General features: G+C 42.4%; 1 protein-coding gene across 3 annotated transcripts in view; it reads right to left on the reverse strand.

Moving 5' to 3' along the window:
* DNM1 (dynamin 1) overlaps positions 1-18,244 on the reverse strand; it is a 65,592-nt gene that overhangs the window by 39,290 nt on the left and 8,058 nt on the right. For all 3 annotated transcript variants that reach the window (XM_063409830.1, XM_063409829.1, XM_063409831.1), the window contains exons 2-5: positions 2,484-2,557; positions 1,782-1,931; positions 1,199-1,402; positions 584-682 (exon numbers count right to left, since the gene is read on the reverse strand). In XM_063409830.1, coding sequence (XP_063265900.1) covers positions 584-682; positions 1,199-1,402; positions 1,782-1,931; positions 2,484-2,557 — 527 coding nt within the window. The remainder of the gene's footprint in view (positions 1-583; positions 683-1,198; positions 1,403-1,781; positions 1,932-2,483; positions 2,558-18,244) is intronic.

The following is an 18,244-nucleotide window of genomic DNA, read 5'->3' on the forward strand; positions in this document are numbered from 1 at the left end:
AACACATTCTTAGGGGCAATTGGAAGAGCTTAAAATTAGAATTTCCTTGAATGGCCCAGGTTGTGGTATTTTGGTATGCAGGACATAAATGAGTATTATATGAGGAACAGAGAATTAGTTTATTTATTACAGTCCCCCTAACACAAAGCAAACTCCAGTCTCATTTATTTCACTCTCCTTTTATGAGTACTTAGTACAGGTACTTTTGCTATGGCCACAGTAAGTACCACAGCTCAGAATTATTTAATCTCATTACTATGGCAGTGAGAGGAGTGTTTTAGACATCTTTCACAGCTTGCCTCAATGAAAGGAGGAAAGAAAAAGTAAAAATAAGAGCATAAGGCTGTGTTTCTGCTAGGACTACATATCAAGATGTAAATACCTAAAAAGTGTCTGTTAACATCATGACTGAGTCCTGCTCCCCAACTTTTCTCACTTCTAGATTGGAACAGAAATGGCTCAACCACAAGTTGTAGGAGATATTATAGGAAGGGGATGCACTGGAGGAAGAGGATGAGGCCAGGACACCTCACACAGGAAAAACAGAGGAAGGAGATCATGGATGAAGCATGAGGACACATACCCCTACGGAGGGGAAGCAATTTGTTTTCTAATACATCTCGTGCATCAGTTCCTTCATCCATAAGATCCAGCTTGGTGATGACCCCAATGGTGCGCTGGCCTATGGAAAAAAAACCCACAAACATACTTGATCAGCAAACAACTCATGTATTATTTTCCTCTGTTCAGAAAGATTACAGATTGCCCAACTTAGCTACCCAAGGGCTCCTGAAGTCACACATTACAGCTCCCATCGTGTACAAGAGGCACAAGAGCAAAACAGACAAAAATCAAGATCAGTTCTCAGTTGTATCCTGCTGAATGCACAAGCTATGCCACAGCACAAAAGGATTTTAGTGCATATTTTCCTAGATTTTTCTAGGCCAAATGTAAATGATTAAAGGAAGGGAAATCCTTCAAATCTTCACAAATGGGGCTTAGACAAACGAAGAAAAGAGGAGTAACACAATTTCTACTACAGCAACTGTTAACACTCACTAATACCTCTCAGAAGAGTGTTTGTTGGTAAACATACATCCAAGGCAACAGACATGAGCCACAGCTACTGGGCTAATCACAACCAAATGAAAATCAGGCCACTCTCCAGTAATGCCAGGATAAATTAAAAGACATTTACCTTGAGGATCCACCTCCTTTGCAATCTTCAGGGCATCAGAATTGGCCAAATCAGAGTTGGCTGGGGATACTGCCAAGATGAGGCAGTTCTCTTTGGTGACAAACTGCATGAGCATGTCTCGGATCTGGAACTCGATGTCAGGGGGCTGATCCCCCACAGGGACTTTTGTCATACCCGGCAGATCTACCAAGGTCAGGTTCAGGACTAGACACAGGACACAAGAGATAGCACAAGAAATTGTTTAGGTAGGAATGTTCTGGTCTTTAGGTACCACCTGTAGTTAAAGTGACTCTGATATATCACAGGGATAAGACATGCACACACGAAAGCACACCAAGCTTTCTATTCTCTTTTGTTACAGCTCATTAAGAACTAGTTGCAGGTTGTTTCTCCTGTGATTGTCAATGATTTCATCACCCTTCCCTTTAAATCACTTGTTGTGACACTGATCAGGAAAACTGGCCTCAAAGTCCTTCCACATATGCTACACTTTCCACAGGAAGGGATGACAGTTCTTTGTTTTCAGTTCACAATGGACTGCAGAACCTTCTAGAAGAGTTGGTCCCTCTGCATTAGGACTCACCATGGGGAGAGTAGACTCGGAGGTTGATGGGCACAGGGGAAATCCCTTTGTTGGAGCCAGTAACACGATCCGTTTCAGCCTCAATCTCCAAACGGACCTCCTCAAAATCAGTGAATTTCTTTCCTTTGCAGTGTAGGAACTCGCCATATTCTATTTAAATAGAAGCACAATCAGAAACAGTCACTGAAATCAGAGAAACACTCGAAAATGTGATGAAAGCATCACATCCTGAAGCACAACACAACAAAATACAGTTGAAGGGATGAAGTCTGGCAAGGGCCTTTCCCAACAGAGTTTGCAGGTTGGAACAGAAGTTACTGTAATCATGTTTATGTGGTCAACATCTGAGATAATTCAGCTGAGCCCAAGATCTTCACCCCCTTAATTCCCTACATTTTCAGCAGGGTTGTCTGCCTTTTAAGTCTTACCCACTCATTAGAGTCACAGCTGCATAGGCAAAGGAAAATTATAATGTCTGGGCACAGAGCCTTGACTAATAAATTAAAATAAAAAAAAAATCAAGAAGCATTTCACTTCTGAACACTTAATGCATCAGATGTTAAACAGGCAAGAAGGCTGCAAGTCATTTTTCCTGGGGAAAATTCTTATTTCTTTTCTCCAGTGAGCAGTGACACTGATCAAATAAATTCCTGACTAAGACAGAAATCCAGCTGGACACAAAGGAGAAGGGAGCTCACATACCTGTGCTGGCATTTACCAGCTGAAGGACCAGTGGGCGCCTGGTTACGATGCCAGATCCACGTGGCAGAAAGTCCCTGAAATGAAACAGGAAGTTTTGGATGAGTGAGTGATTGTTTCCTTCCCTTTTCACAGCTTTTCTGCTTCTATAAGTGTACATGGATTCTAAGAGGGAGTCCCAGCTATGAGCACAAAACAGTTTAAGGCACTAAGCACAAAGTGCTTCTCCTTGAGAAGGGCAAGAGCTTGTTCTGAAGTAGTTTATACTCACAGCAAGTCCTAATCACGTCTGACAATACAGCTCCTTCAGTGGAGGTTCCAAGTCAACTAACAAGCCCCTTTAATACAGCTGTCTGTACTTTGGAAAAAATAACCTTTCATCTTTCAGAAAGAAAAGAGAAGTTGACACAGAGCCAAAGAACTAGTGTGCCTCCTTTTGGCAAAAACAATTACACAAATTCACTCACACCCTGCACTTGGGGCTTGAGAAGACACCACATTGTCCCAGTGTGCAAACACCACGTGATACAACTGAGAAAATAACCAGCAGCCAAAGGCTTGTTTCCACACAGGGTCTCTCCTGGCTTTAATTTAACTACTCAAGATATGAATATTGCCAAGGCAAAAGCAGCAGTTTCCTTTTGTATTTATAAGAATCCTGAATTTTTGTGTACTTCAAGTAACTTCAAGGGAAAGCAGCCTTTCTTCGCTAACATTCTCCAAATGCTGACTTAGCAGCCACAGCCCACCAGTTCTCCTTTGCTTTTCCTTTTTTTCCAATCCAAAGCTAGGCATGCTCACTGCATCTGCTGATGACCTTTCTAGTTTGTGGCCTGGTTCTCTAGTACTTGGCTGTTCTTGTGGCTCTTCAAGAGCCACTGAGCAGTTCTGAAAATACAATCAATTGCTTCCTTACATACTGGGAGAAGCATCACTTCAAAATATGTTTTCTACAGCATGAACATAGTTTTCTCTATTAAAAGAAGCCCTGCCTACATTGGCAGAGTTCTGGCAGACAATCCTCCTTCCCTTCATAGCTGTGGCAAGGAGTAATTTTGCTGATTGAGGAGTAACTATTGACTCTGATGAATGAGAAATCCAGGGCTCTCCACTTTGAGGTCTTCCTCTTACTCCTGCATGAACTTAAGACTGACAAAGTCCACGAAGATGAGAAAAGACTTTCTGTTTCAACACACCAGACAAGGCCTTGAGCAGCTCTGTCTCAGCTCCTGGTTTGGCCACTCATTTCCTGTGTAACTCTATGCAAGTTATTCTGCTTTTCTGTATTTCCATTTTCTCAGCTATAAAAGTAATGTTCCATCCGTGGGAATGTCAGAATAACTTGGTAATATCAAAAACTGGAGACTAGGGTTCAATTTGAATGAGCGTAAGGATGTACTGTACATGCTCTAACACCTCAAATAAAAATATCACTGGTTAATTACTAATTCAGAAGTAATGGAACCTCTGGTACAACTTTACCAGTTAAAATTAGACTGAAACTCTTTCTCATTATTTTAGACTTTCCAGAAATATAAAGAGTTAACTGGGCATTGCCTTTCATTGGTTTTTCAAATAATACAGCTCTAGTTTTTCCATTCCAGAGGGATTAACCCTGGAATCTTTGAGACACTGCATCATTGTATCAGTTTTCTGCTGTCTCAGCTCCATTCCTATGTATGTCTGTGGTCAATATGTGGAAAAGTCCTATCCTTGTATCAGTTGTTAGCATAACAAATGCATTTGGGCTCCACTGAATTACTTTGAACTTATACCTGGGAAAAAGGAATCCTATTACTACAGATTTCCTTTCCAACACGTCAACACAGTCCTCTAGTTATTGGTTTCCAATCTGCAGTATCAAATCTTGCTTTACTGTAGAAAAAGGACCACTTGCATTTATAAGCATGAAATCAATGGGAATCAAGATCCTATTCACACTGCACTGTGTTTTCCTGAGTCTTTTTGCTTTGGTTGAAATCCTGATTTCTCTGCTGCCCTTATCACAGCTACCAAGAAAAAAAATCTCATGACAAAGACAGACAGAAAACCTATGACACTAGGTTCCAGAACTATTTTAAAAAGATCCAATTTACTTGTTAACTCAAGTAGCTCCTAGGCTATTCCAATGAAAAACCACCAAGTGTTCCAGAGGACAAGACAACAAATCCATAAGCAAAATTTTGTCAGCTAAACCAACAATCTTTAGTGCTGCGCTAGTTCTAAGTGAAAATACATGCAAATCTGATCCCTAATATCAGAAAATGAATGTGTGTTCTTACCCACAAACTCTTGGGAGGTACATGCAGTTCAACTTTCAAATCTTCTCTACATTTGACTCCTGAGTTACAGCCAAAAAACTTTATTAAAAAAACCCCTGCAACTGATGCAGTATCATCCCACTGTATCCATGTTATTTCCTGTTCTTCATTTACTTTCTCTCTACAGTCTGTTAGAAAAACCCCTTCCTCCTCCTGTTCCAACTAAGCCTTTCAAATCATAGAAACTAAAAAGTATATTTATACTTTTGATAAGTAGTAAATAGTAGGGATTAGTAAATTTTGTGGGAAGCTGGCTGAATGTTGAGGAGCTGGAGGAGTGGAGAGCCCTGCCCACCCTCTTGCAGGGGGCACAAACTGCTCCTGCAAATAAACTACAAGCACAGAGCACGTGTGGCACAGACAACACGCCCAGTACAGGCTGAGTTCACTTCAGAGCCTGAAGGAAGAGCTGCACACACACAGTTAGTGCTCCAGAAAGAGCAGCCCAAAGTGATGACACCAAGCTGGAATCAGGAAGACAACACAGCAGCTAAAAACCACCATGTGCCAGATGACCTAGGCAGGAAAAAGCAGAGGGGTTAAACTGGCTTATTCATTTCCAGCAGATGAAGTGTAAAAGAGCAAGGCTGAGGGAGGAAAAAGATGGAATAAGTCTTCAGAGATAAAATGTTATAAAGGCTTTGAGTGCTGAGACAAGGAAGCCTCTAGCATGACACCAGAGCCTCACTACATACATCAGTATACATGACTGTGCCTGAATTATGTTACTCAGGTTGAGGGCACCAACTCCCTGTTTTCCTCTTTCACTTTTTATCTTAAGGATTGTAAAGTCCTTTTCCTGTTGCTTTCTTTGTAACACACAGAAGTGCATGATAACATTTGATTTCCCGTGCTTTAAAGCAGGAATACAACACTCCGCCACTCCTCCAGGCTAGGCTTCATCTACAAAATACACAAAGTAGCAGCTAAACAGACAGAGTTGTATTCAGGGAATATAAATACTTAATTTGCTTGTAGCTTTCTCAGCTATTGACTCAAAATTCTGAATCAAGGTATTAAGGTATCAGTTCCAGCAATGTAATTCCAAGCATTTTATCAAAGCTGGAAAACTAGGCTCAGATAACTACATTTCCCAAAACATCACTTACTGGAAGACTTATTTCCATGTATTTCATGCTCATTTTTTTATTAACAGCAGACAGAGAGAGAATGTTGAGGTAGGTAAATCGTTGGTCTGACCAGAGATAGATCTCTCCTAAACCAAGGCATCAGAAAGAACCAAGGATGCAAATCTTGACAGGTCTTAGGCTCAAAGAGTTCAGGCAGGGAAATGACCCAAAAAGGCATTTATTGTTGTATTATTTTGCATTGCTCAGTTCTGAAGTGCTTACACATGTTCTTGACTAGCTACCTCGGGGCAAGAAAAATCACAGCATCCCTTCCAGTCTTATTACTATTTTCATATGCAGAGCTGCATGAGAGTGCAGATTTGCATTGAAAGCTGCATTCATAGTGCAGTAAAAAAGTATTGAAGGGAAGGGAACCAATCTAGCAGTTACTGTAGAGCAACACTGAAACAAAATCCAAACACCTTGAAAACACATTAAAGCAATCTTGATGTTGTGCAACAATACACGTATAATCAGGGCACAGGGAATTGGGGTTTCCTTAATTGTTTTGTTAGTTTGTTAGCTTGTTTGAAGTTTTTAACTAAAGCCAAACACTATACAAAAAGCCTTCATGCATTAAGTAACTTAGAATCCTACAGAACAAAAAGGTTATTAGTGGCTATTAGTGACTACAAAAAAACCCCACCTTTGCTCTGTAAAGTTTTAGAATTCATTTAATGACTTGCACAGTACAGAGGATTAGAAGTTAAAAGTATCATTAAGCAAAGACATTTTGCCCAGACTATTCATAAAACAAAAGAGATTGACAAACTGCTTGTATAAATCAATATATATTGTGTGGAAAGTGAAGCAAAGATAGATGCAATCAAAAAAGTAGGACACATACCCATATGCAAAGCTTGGGATTACCTGAAGAGGCACACACTGAAACTTTCAGACATGTTTCTGGTGTTTATTCACTGTTGCCACACTGAAGAAAATGTGACTGTCCATTAAAAGATACTTAGATGAACTAGTTCATTGCAGTAGGGGTACGTTTGTGTCCACACACACACATAGACCAAAGAATATTTATTCACTCCTTTGGGCAAACACTTGATCTGATGTTTTCCTGTTAAATGACATACTGAGATCTCTAGAGGAGGAGCATCTTTGAGCATCTCAGTGACTGTTAGGGGCATGTTGTGCCTGGTCCACCAGCTTTGCTGGAATAAATGCTCTCAAATCCTGATAAATCCAAGACAAGTGATTGCATGAGCCAGTTGTCCCTTCATGCTTTGCCAGAAGTGTCAGCTCACTGCTTTAGGTTTGTGCTTTAAAGCTTAGAGATTCCTGTAACATTTACAGTGCTGTTTCATTCCAGAAATCTGGTATTTGCAAACCTCTCTTTGACCCTTTAGCCATGATATCAGAAGTGATATAACCACAACAAGTGATATAACCACCATAACCACAACTTCCTAACAGGGAAGGGCAAGAATAGCATCCCCACACACCAGCTCAGGCTGCAACTGCTTCTTCACTGCTTTTCCACTTGCAAATATGAGCATCATTTATTCCCTCTTTCCACCAAATTCAGGTTTTGCACCTTCTCCATCCACTGGTAATCTGTACTTTCAATAGGACTTCGAGTCAAATCTTTTTCATGTATGATTATTGTCTTCACTGAAGTTGCAACAGAACTCTTGAGCAGCCAAAACCAGAACAGAGCCCACGGTACCACCTCTTGTTCCACATGGAACACAAACCAAACGCTGGCCTTCCCTGTCTTCAGAGAAGCTGGAAAGCTCAGAAAGCTTTTGTTTGTAGAGGGCTCTGAAATACAAACCTAGGCCTAGTCTAGACAAACCAACACAGCATCGTTGCAGTCAACTGTTTGCCAGACCTTTGAGATTCTGGAATTAGAATGCACTACAGAAGTTAAAGCCTCAATTTAAGAGCCAAAACAGCAGTTTATGAAGACATAAAAGTAGTTGCAAAGAACAGAAGGGAACACCAGCATCTGATCATTTAATTTCAATTTGATTTCTTATTAAACATCTATAGAAAAATAGGGTATTAAGGGATGCGTTTACTCCCCAGTTAGGATTATATTAGTTTCAGAAAATTAAAATTCACACAGCCTGCATAATTTCACACTGCTGCTTGTATTTTAATTTGAGTATTTGTAACTTCCTGTGTTCTGATGGTGCCCAGGGACAGCAATTCAATCAGAAATGCACTGCACAAAGCAGTGTGCCAACACACCACAAGAAACACAGTTCTGTCCTTATGGATTTTACTGTCTGGTTACACAGTCCCGACCTGCTCCTGCTTAAGCTTCAAACCATTTTCACCTGTCAAGGCTTACAATTGATCATTCATCATTCTCACACATCCAGATCAAGAGTTCCTCCCTGGCTAATGACAGCACAGTTTTTTACAAGAATCCCAAGCCAATCTAGGGGTATTGGAAGCTTTGCCATATGATTCTTCTGATCACTGTGCCCATCAGTAACATTCACATCTTCATACAAGATGCATTCTATGGACAGCTCATACATTTCTCTGAACAGCCTTTCATCTCACAGCACTTGTATTTTCAAACGTTACTTCAGCACATAAAAAGGAATCCTTAACACGCAGGCTGACACCTATGAGGCATATAAACCACACACTAAAAATATTTACTATTAATCATAAGCTCCTAAAACAAACACCTCAGAAACAGTAGGAACTTTGTACTTCTTGGTCACCAACTCCTGGTGCTCCTTCACAACAGACATCATGTAGTTCTACCACAAGGAAGGACAGAGGGCTGCCCTTGGAGCACCTTCCTGGTCTGATCCTTCAAACAATATGCAAGCACATTTGTAAGCAGCTCTGTAACTCAGGTGTGGGGCAAGAACAAGGACAAATTTGTTCTTTCTCCTGCTACCCAGCAGGTTGCCAAGAGGGCTGCATTGCAGAATCAGAATTTCCTGTTAACTTGGTTGGCTCTGTGAGCTCTTCTCTTGCCTAAGCCAAAGTACTTCTCAACTAAAAAAAAAAAAAAAAAAGCCAGACAGGCCAAGAGGAACAGCAAGCATTAAAAATAGATGCATTATGTACAAAAGCATCCATCAACCTGGTATTCTGTTTTCCTCTGCCCTAAGCTTTCCTATTCCTTTCATACTGCATCATGTGAGCTTGGACACCAGTCATACAGACTCATAATCATATGGTAAGTCTTGTTCCTAGTTAAGCCATGTTTTTTTCCACTAAGGTTAGCACCTTTAGATAACTTTAAGCCAGAGGATGTGTGTTATTTATCAGCCAATCTCCACAGCACAAGTATGCCTAGTCCTGACCCACACTGAACAAGAGCAATTCCATAAGCACTCAGTATAATGTAACTTCTTAGGATGCACTTGGTACTGGTCTCACAATGGATACATATAGAAATAAAGATCTATTGTAAGTACACCATTTTGCAGTATACTGGCAACATTATTGTGCACAATGATTCATTATTCAAGAAAACAATTGTGAAAAATAAAGACAGGCAATAGTTCATGAGTGTCATCATAATACACACGTTAGAAGAAACAAAAAAATTAAACAGAAGGCTTCCCACTGCCTTGTACCTTGAGTTCCTACTTACAATAGTGCAGAGGGAGGTTAACACTATTGTGCTGGCTTGGAACACTTACAATTGCTTTGTTAAATAGTTCTGAGCCTCAAACAGCCTCTCCAACACCTAGCCACTCCTCCCCAGTACAGCTCCCCAAGTCAGTAAGCAAAAGGACCAAACAGCCTCTCTAGTGTGGGTGTTTGCTGTGCTTAAGGTGAGCTCCTGGAGACCGTCCTAGAAAATTCACTGTCCAAGCAGGACAAAACACAAGTGTCAGTATAAACTGGACACATTTATAACATAATACTGGATAATTTGCAAACACAAGTCAGAGAGGGTAGAGAATGAAGTAGAAAGTAACTTGTGAAGTTGGCACTTTCTCCCAATCTGCCTCGAGTTGTTCTATTCCTTTGCACCCGATACCAGCACAGGGCCCAGCAAGTGAGGGATGCTCTGCCCAAGGTTTTGTGCAGACTGAGGCACTGAGGTCTTCAAACATGAAAGGACAGCAACTATGCTAATAGAGTGTAATAAGTAAGTGTAACAATAGTAGTATTACGTGTTCACACCACATCCTGCTCCAGAACTGACATGATTCTCACCACAAGAATCACCTTTGCTGTGTTTCCTGCACCTCTTTTACCACTGACCAGGATATGCCATGTTCTGGAGCTCTCCTATATCTTTTTCCCACACTGTGCTCTCATTTAATTCAAAATAAGAAAAATAGAGTGTATTTATAGAGTTAACATAAAAACTCAGTAAAGCCACATCAGAAACCTGTATGTATTGCAAAACACAACACTTCCAAAGCCACAATGACCCCACACCACAGGCTCTGCTGAAAAGACAAGAAACCTTTGAGGAGACTGCCCCCTCCAAGAGAATCCACCTCCATAGAAAGCTGCATGCCTGGCTGTTTGAAAGCCTACACAGTGAGTTTGGCAAATCAAATCCAATTCCTCGTGGACAGGCATAATGGCGAGGTTTGTTTCACTGACATTTGGGGTAAATGATGTGCCATGGAAGGAGGACAGAAGTTGAATTTCAAGCTTCCATCTCAGCCATTTTATCATCAGCTTGTCTCCTCACCCTGGGACACAACACAATTACTGGCCACTGATTTACATATACAAAGGTGACAGTGTCCAGTACTGTTGTCTGGGTAATTTTTGGTAGTGCTCGGATCTTCTTACAGGACAGGAAAAAGATTTTTGTTACTGGAAGGCATTGTCATGTTCATGTGCTCTGGGAGCATCCACATGCCGTGAACATCAGAAGTGTTAACCAAAAAGGTGATTTTCCCACTCAGAACGTGTTTGTTGAGCCAAGTGTGGGTTGAGGGGGCTCAGACAATGAGAGAGGGAACACCCTGGGGCAATGTTCTCTCACATCACTGATACTTCAACTGCAGTGGCCGTGCTCAGACTCCTGCCTGCAGCACCTTCCTTAAGACTGCTAAAGCCAGAAGGAAAGCACACAGCAATTTTTACATGAATGCTCACTTGGAAACAGCTCTCTCCCCCACCCCTCCCCAAGCACACTGAATTCTGCTTTTCTGGCTTATCTCTCACTGCAGACTGGTTCCTAGGAGCCATCCATAGCATTTGGTGCCTCTCTTATCCACTCTTTCCACATCTCCTTTCCCTGCATCTCGGCCCCTCTCCTGTACATGCCTCTATGCAGGTTGCTGGAAGCAGTAGGATAAGTTTTGCTATTGTTTATTTTAATTTGAATCCTCTGGGCTGATTTTTCTGTTTCACGCTCCACTAGCTTCAGGATACATCAAATCTGGAAGACAGCTGTGTGCATCGTGCCAAGTCACGGCTGTGCTGGAGCTGCTGTGCACCAGTTAATCAGATGCACACCTCCAGAGCCCTCACGGCTGCCCTGCTTCCACAGGGCAAGGGACTTCCAAGGAAGTCACAGGCTTTCTTACACTTCTAGTCGATGGCCTGGGGGCCTGCCAGCATGCAGACTAAACTGGCATGGCCAAGAGTCTGCCCCAGGCACTTCTGCTGCTGTATGTCTAGAGTAATTCCAAAGAAGCCAGCACACCTCTACTTTATGCTTGGTAGACCTTACAGCAGGATCTGGCCTGACTTTCAAGGTCTATATATGTATTTTTAGATGACCTGAAAGTGAAGCAGAGATATTGCATTCTTCTGATGCACCCCTGCAAATCCATAACCAGGATTATCCCATCCAATTGACTTAGTGGCTGTACTACAAAGCATAAAGCAAGAATTTCTGCTAGAAGCTGCCCTGCATCCCTAACTCAGTTTACATAACATGGAATACAGGAACTCCCTATATACAGTAAGGGGAGACAGAAGGTGAGCAAACAGAATTTCTCCCCATTAAAGACAGTTACACAGCTCCTGTCCTAAATTTGTAGGAAACAAGGGAGTACCTTGGGCAAAGATTCAAACACACACAGGCTTTCTGTCAGTTTTCCATGGTATGCCTTCTTTCTGTCTAGAAATACAAGCTCTCCCTCTCAGTCAGTGCTAGAGCCTGGGTAGGTTAAGTGCCTTTAGGACCTAAGAGTCTGAAATACAGAGGTGTTGGTTAACTCCTCCACTAAGTCCAGCACTGGGATCTTGCACAAGGGCACCAGGCCCATTTGAAGAGACTCAGTTTCACAAACCACTAAGAATATATGGGGTTTAGTAAAAACTCTTCTTATTTGAACCTGATTGAGGTTCATATTCATGCTTTGATTTCTTCAGTGGTTTCATGAGATTACCTTTCATTTTTGAAAAAAAGATCTCAAAATCATCACCCCTAGTTACAGCACTTCAAGTGCTGGGGCTTTCTGAGAGCAGTACAAAAAATTTGACTTACAATAATTTCATTAGCAAGCATCTCTTGAAGCCTGTCTGAAAAATCTCAGCTTCCTCCAGACCTTGTAGACCCCAGAAACAGTTTTCAGCTCTTGCCTAAAAGGTGTGGTGAGGTACAAGCACAGCTCATTCCCTCAGCCATCCCAACTGAGTCTGGGTGCAGCTGCCTGCACTGTCATGCAGCCCTCCTTTGGGGCTATGAGTAACCAAGGTTAAACTCTTTGTTTTTAAGTGCCATGGAGGGCTGTGACCCTGGGAATCCCCCAACGGGAGCAGATTGGAGCCACGTGCTTCTCTCCCTAATTGTGATCACTGGCTGATAGATAATCCCTTCATGGGCTGCTGCTCTACAACTGCTGTGCAGCAACCAATCCATTCCGAGAGCCAGAACCAGGCCCAGAGGGATAATTCCCCTCCTATTTCCCGAAAACATGGTGAAATCTACTGTTTCCATAGAAACAAATCAGTTTGATGTCCACACAGCTCCTGCATCCCTCACTGGTGGGCATCAGCCCCAAGCTGCTGAGGTTTTAAGCAAGTATCTAAGGTATAAGTCAAGAGTTTGGAGGAGAAACAAGAGGCACTCCCAGCATACAAACCCAACCATCTCATCCAAAATGTCATTTGCTTCAGTTCATCTCTGCTGTGAGAGAATTAATCAGGAATATTCTTCCCCTCCTCCATTTTGAGGGTTGAGTTATCTGCCAGCTCCCTCCCTGCTATCTTCCTGCAGATGGGTTAGTCCAGAATACGTGAGGACGTAGATCACAGATGGGAAATCAAAACAAGAACGCTCCAGCACTTCACGTGCACTTATGAGCCAATTTACTCTGTGTTTCTGCAGGTAAAAAAAAACCTGTAAAGGCAATTTCTTATTTGGAGCTCTGCATTTTACTGTGGAGAATTATTTAGAGAGTGGTACAGCCTACAGTGCACTGCCTGATCTCAAAAAGTCACTGCCCGTTATAGCAAATGCCGCATTGACTCCAGGCTGCAGAGCTGGGGAAGCAGAGGCTGGAGAGAGCGGAAAATTGCAGCACTGCTGCTGTGCTGCTTCCTCTAGGATCTTCTGAGTAATAGAAAATGAAGTCCTGGATTTTGTTTGCTGCCTTGGGATATTCAGGGATGTTATTTGGAATAATACAGCACCGATTCCACACAACAATATCAGGAACTCAAGAGAATAAGCAGCCTGGTGTATCCTGAATGGATGAGACAGTAAGGATTACACATTTGTGGAAAATGCAGTTTTGATTTCAAGAATTACAATCCCAGGAGAAAGGAAACAAGGCTGGTTTTACTCATGCAAAAAACAAGCCCAAAAACTAACACCAGAAATATTGCACTGCATGATGAATTCCCCACACCAGACAGTGTAAATCAGACCTTTATGTCTGTCTTGCTTAATTTTCATCATCACAGCACAAAAACAAGTTTTCCTTTTGCTACTTCAAAAGTATATATACCCTGGCAAAAATCTTCCTGCACTTGCAGGATCTCCCTGTAATTTTCAGACAGTCCCCAAGAAGACAATACCAGGCAGCAGCAACACCCCAGAGCATCTAATTAGTTCAGTCCCTATGACAATAGTGAAGTCACAGGGTTTTTTAATGCCAGAAAGGTAAACCCATGACCCAGCATCTTTGCCTCTTTTTCAAGCCGCACTGATCTGTCATAACACTGCAGCAACATTGCTCTGCTTTGGCACAAACAAATCTACCAACAACCCCTGGCGCTGCTGTAACAGAAGGCTGCAGCCTTGAAAAACATGACCTGTTCAGCACCTGCAACTTGAGCTGTGAGAAAACAAAAGGACAAGTTGTACACTAAAACTCTGGGACAGGAATGCCTGATGGGAAAGCACAGCCACAATAACACCCTAGGATTAATGGATGCTAAGACTGACGAGCAGCAGGCTGACCTTGCTATTTCCCACCACCAGTGTCTTAATCTCTGGCCAGGCTGCAGCTGAGTCCAGACTAAAGGCTGCCCACCAGCAGAGGCTCTCCTGTGTTCAGAGACACCATTATGCTGTGCAGCAATAACTAATATTCACACTACTCATCACATGGAGGCTCTGGCTAAAAAAGGGGGTTATTCCCATTTTGTCCTTCTCTTCTTTAGAGAAGGAAACCAGGTCCGATGGCAAATTCAAAGATATCAAATGCTTGCACTAAGTATAATCTTAGATTTCTTGTCAAAACTCCACCTCTGGAGTCCTGGTATTTGCTGCACGACCCAAGAGAAGAACGAATGTAGCTGGAGGCACATTTCATCACTGCAGCATGACACTTCCTCCACTCCCAGACAGCACTGTGTGCTAGAAAAGGAGACAGGCTGCCCAGAGCCTGAATTCCTTAAAGGGTACAGACAACTGAAGGAGTTCATTGGGAAAGGCAAAGTCACTTTGATGAGCCCACAGACACAAACCCAAACAGAAGCTGCACGAGGAAGGATGGTACCTCAACAAGCCACGATGCACTGTTAGCTGCCACACACTGGGGGTGGGTTTATAAAGCTGAATGCATGTACCCCAATAGCTTATCTCAGGTCAGTGGTAAGAGGCACAGTGTGCTGTGGATGGGGAGGTAGCCTGCTTCCCTTCCAACAGGCCAGGCAGGAAGGACTGAATTCCATGGGGTAACAGAGTTATGCTGCACTCAGGCATCCTGACCAAACTGCCCACAGTGCAGGCCACAGTCCTGCAGAGGGAATTTAAGATGCCAATTTACATCTCTGCTCTGCCTGGAGCAGTATGCAGGAACAGTGCCAGGCTCCTTGCTATGCAGTGCACCTCTGCAGCTCCAGATATAATTAGGATCAACCTGGGCTGGGAACATGGTGCAGAGGCACTGCCTCTTAAAACCCTTGAAGGAGACCCAGCAGACTGATTGCAAACACTTTAGTGCAGAGCAAAGTCAGAAGCATTAGACTCTACTTAAACCACACAAGACATCTCCATTTCATGCTATACCAGAATAAAAATTGGATCAATAGTCCCAGAAGAGATGAGCATCTGACCTCCTGAATGGTTCCAATGTGCCAGTGGAACAGCACCTCTCATGTCACAAGGCACATTTTGCTCTAGTCAAATCTGGGCAGTGACCATGGGAGGTGACAAAAAGGGTGGGCTTAAATTCAACAACAATAGAAGATCAAAATGGGTGTTGCCTTATCAGTGGGCATTCTGATAGAAAAACTGTGGCATAATGACTTGGACAGACCACAGTCTTACAGTCTTCCATTCCTTTCCTTATTTTCCACAAGTAAAGGGTTTAACTAAATTTCTCTCCCTTGAATCTCCACTCCACCAATACAGTGATTTCTAAGACATTTGCTTTTGCCCTTCCAGGTATCCAATGTGAGTTGAATTTTGTTCAAGCAGAAGCTGGCAAAACATCAAGTGCCAATGCAGTAACTCACTTATTCTTTTGCAGTAAACATTCTTTAAATATCATTCCTTCAATTGTCTATACAAATTCATTCAGGAAATGGATCTCTTTCTCAAAAATGAGTTTGGGGTACCTGGTAGCTTGCAGGCCTGAGATAACAAACACATCTTATACAAACAGGCATAAGCAGAGTAATTCTTAGGAACAGGAATAAATCAAAGTAGCACAGGCCAGAAAGAAGAAGTTTATTGCTGGGATCTCTGCTGAGAGCTGCATGACGTAGAAGAGGTGACCTGAGTTTCAGTGCTGGAGCTACAGCATCAGCTCTGCAGTGTGACACATGTCATGCACCAATCCCTGAGGGCAATTCTGCATTTTGGAACGTACCAACCTCCTCCTTACCCGTAGCTTTAACTCAACTGCGACAGATCTCCTCTCAAGGCCACCACCATGCTCAGGCAATTCCCAGCTATTCATAGAGAGGCTTCTATTAAAAGTAAAAGCACAATCAGCTTAAGAAATAGCCAGAGATTACACAAGAGATCACAGCAGCCAGAAAGAGAGAAAACCTAACATGTATTAGAATCAAGGGGTCCCATCATGACCCAGAGCAGTGTAAGCTCACAGTACATCATAAAACAAGTCAGTGAGGCTAAATATCAGCATAAAACCTGTGAGAGTTAGAGTTCTTTTGTTTATTGGTTTAATTCTGAACTAACAGGTCACCAAATATATTCCCCTGCTGACAGGAAATTGTTCCTGTGCTGGAAGGCAGGTGGAAAATGGACACTCATTATAAGCCTCATTTTCAGAGGTTTGTAACTACTTGGATGAGGAAGAGCTCTCGGGGCTGAAACATTCTGTTAATTTGTCAGAGCCCTGAACCAGATCCTATGTAACTTACTCTGTCTTGACACATGTAAGAGTGGCAAGGAGACAAAGAGGAGGAACTGAACAAAGACTTCAAGATTTTTGCCTTTAGGTACCTCTTTCCTTGTTCTAAGAAATTCAGCACCGCCTACCCCATCTCTGAATCTCCATTCTCAATTTTTTACAAAAGGGAAACACTGTAGTTAGTTTCTCCTAGTGCTCTCCAGAGTGAGTTAGCTGTGCTGTGAAAGCATTTGCAGATGTTGAGAACCGACTGCTCAGCATCTCTGTAGACTTCTGCCTATTGAGACTAGAAAGGGTCTGAATGCAGCTGAAAAACTACTCTGCACAGCTGCAATTTATGATCAGCTTTTATCCAGCATTACTGCAACGCTGCCTGGCTTTGCAGCCAAAATCCACAGCAGTATCAGTTTAACACTGGCTGTGTCCTCTCTCGGGCATCACATACACTACACTGGCCACTCTTGCAGCAAGAATGTTTCCCAGCCCCAAAATGACAGTCTGGGCAGCCAGACAGGAGCCCAGCACTTCCCATGTCTGTTATGGTTGTATTAACTCTTCACCCTTCCACATAGCTGCAACAATGCAGCCTAAAGCCATAAGAAACAGGAAGGGGAGAGTTAAAGGAGACTGTTGAGGCAATACATTATTAAAATAGTATTTTCAGCCCCAGAGACTCCAGTTCAATTCCCATTTCCGTCACAAGTGAGGTACTGGGTTTATTCCAAACCTCATTTATTGTTCATTGCGACTGCAACAGAAGTATTTTAGCAGAGCTTATAGGTTTGAGACTAAGCCCTGATTTTTAGGAAGGGAAGAGATGACAATGCAGGTCTTAGAAGTTGTGGGATTCTTTATACTTGTCTCCAGAAGCATTTAGGGAAACAGCATATTTTAGAGAAAAAAAAATACCCTCAAACCTCCATGTTAGAAATTGCTCTTATTCAATACAAAAGCTACACTGCTCTTCTGTTCGCTCAATTGCTGTGGCCAGGGCTCTAAGAAAAGCCACACAAGTCACAAGACTTGCAGAAAAATGGCAGAAGCTGGCAAGTTTGCTTCCAGTCAGCAAGACACAGCTTGAGGAGCTTGCATAACGTCTGCTTCCAAGAAGCTTCCAAAAGCACGTTATGCTGAATTGCAAGAAGCTACTAACCAGGGACCATCTCACTTCCATTTGGTCATGGCAGGGTCTGCCAAAACTTGCCATGTCAGATGCTCTGGAGAAAACAGAGACACTGTTAGATTTCAGACTCAGGGCTCATTATTCCTGTACTGCATCTTGAAGGAAAGCAAAGCAGTTATCTACTACAGTCAGCACCAGGCTGAGAGCTGTGACAAACCTGAAGGTCATAAAGGAAGCAAACACCAGCAACTTAATTGTTCTGTCTGCCCATCTACTTAAGACAGCTTAAGAAAACTGTGGAGCCACTTTATATTCAACTGTTATTAAAATATTCACTAATTAACTTTGAAAACAAAGCTGGACCTAAGTACAAAGTATCAATGAGTCACCTGGAATAACTGTTTAACTATCTAACATTAAATTGTGCCCTCAGTTGCCCCTCACAGTGTTTTGATGCAGTGTTGCCTGCTCATCAGTAAACACTGAAATGTTCTCAGCCCTCTCT

The sequence above is a fragment of the Prinia subflava genome, chromosome 12, assembly GCF_021018805.1.
Source record: "Prinia subflava isolate CZ2003 ecotype Zambia chromosome 12, Cam_Psub_1.2, whole genome shotgun sequence".
In the NCBI taxonomy this organism is placed as follows: Eukaryota; Metazoa; Chordata; class Aves; order Passeriformes; family Cisticolidae; genus Prinia; species Prinia subflava.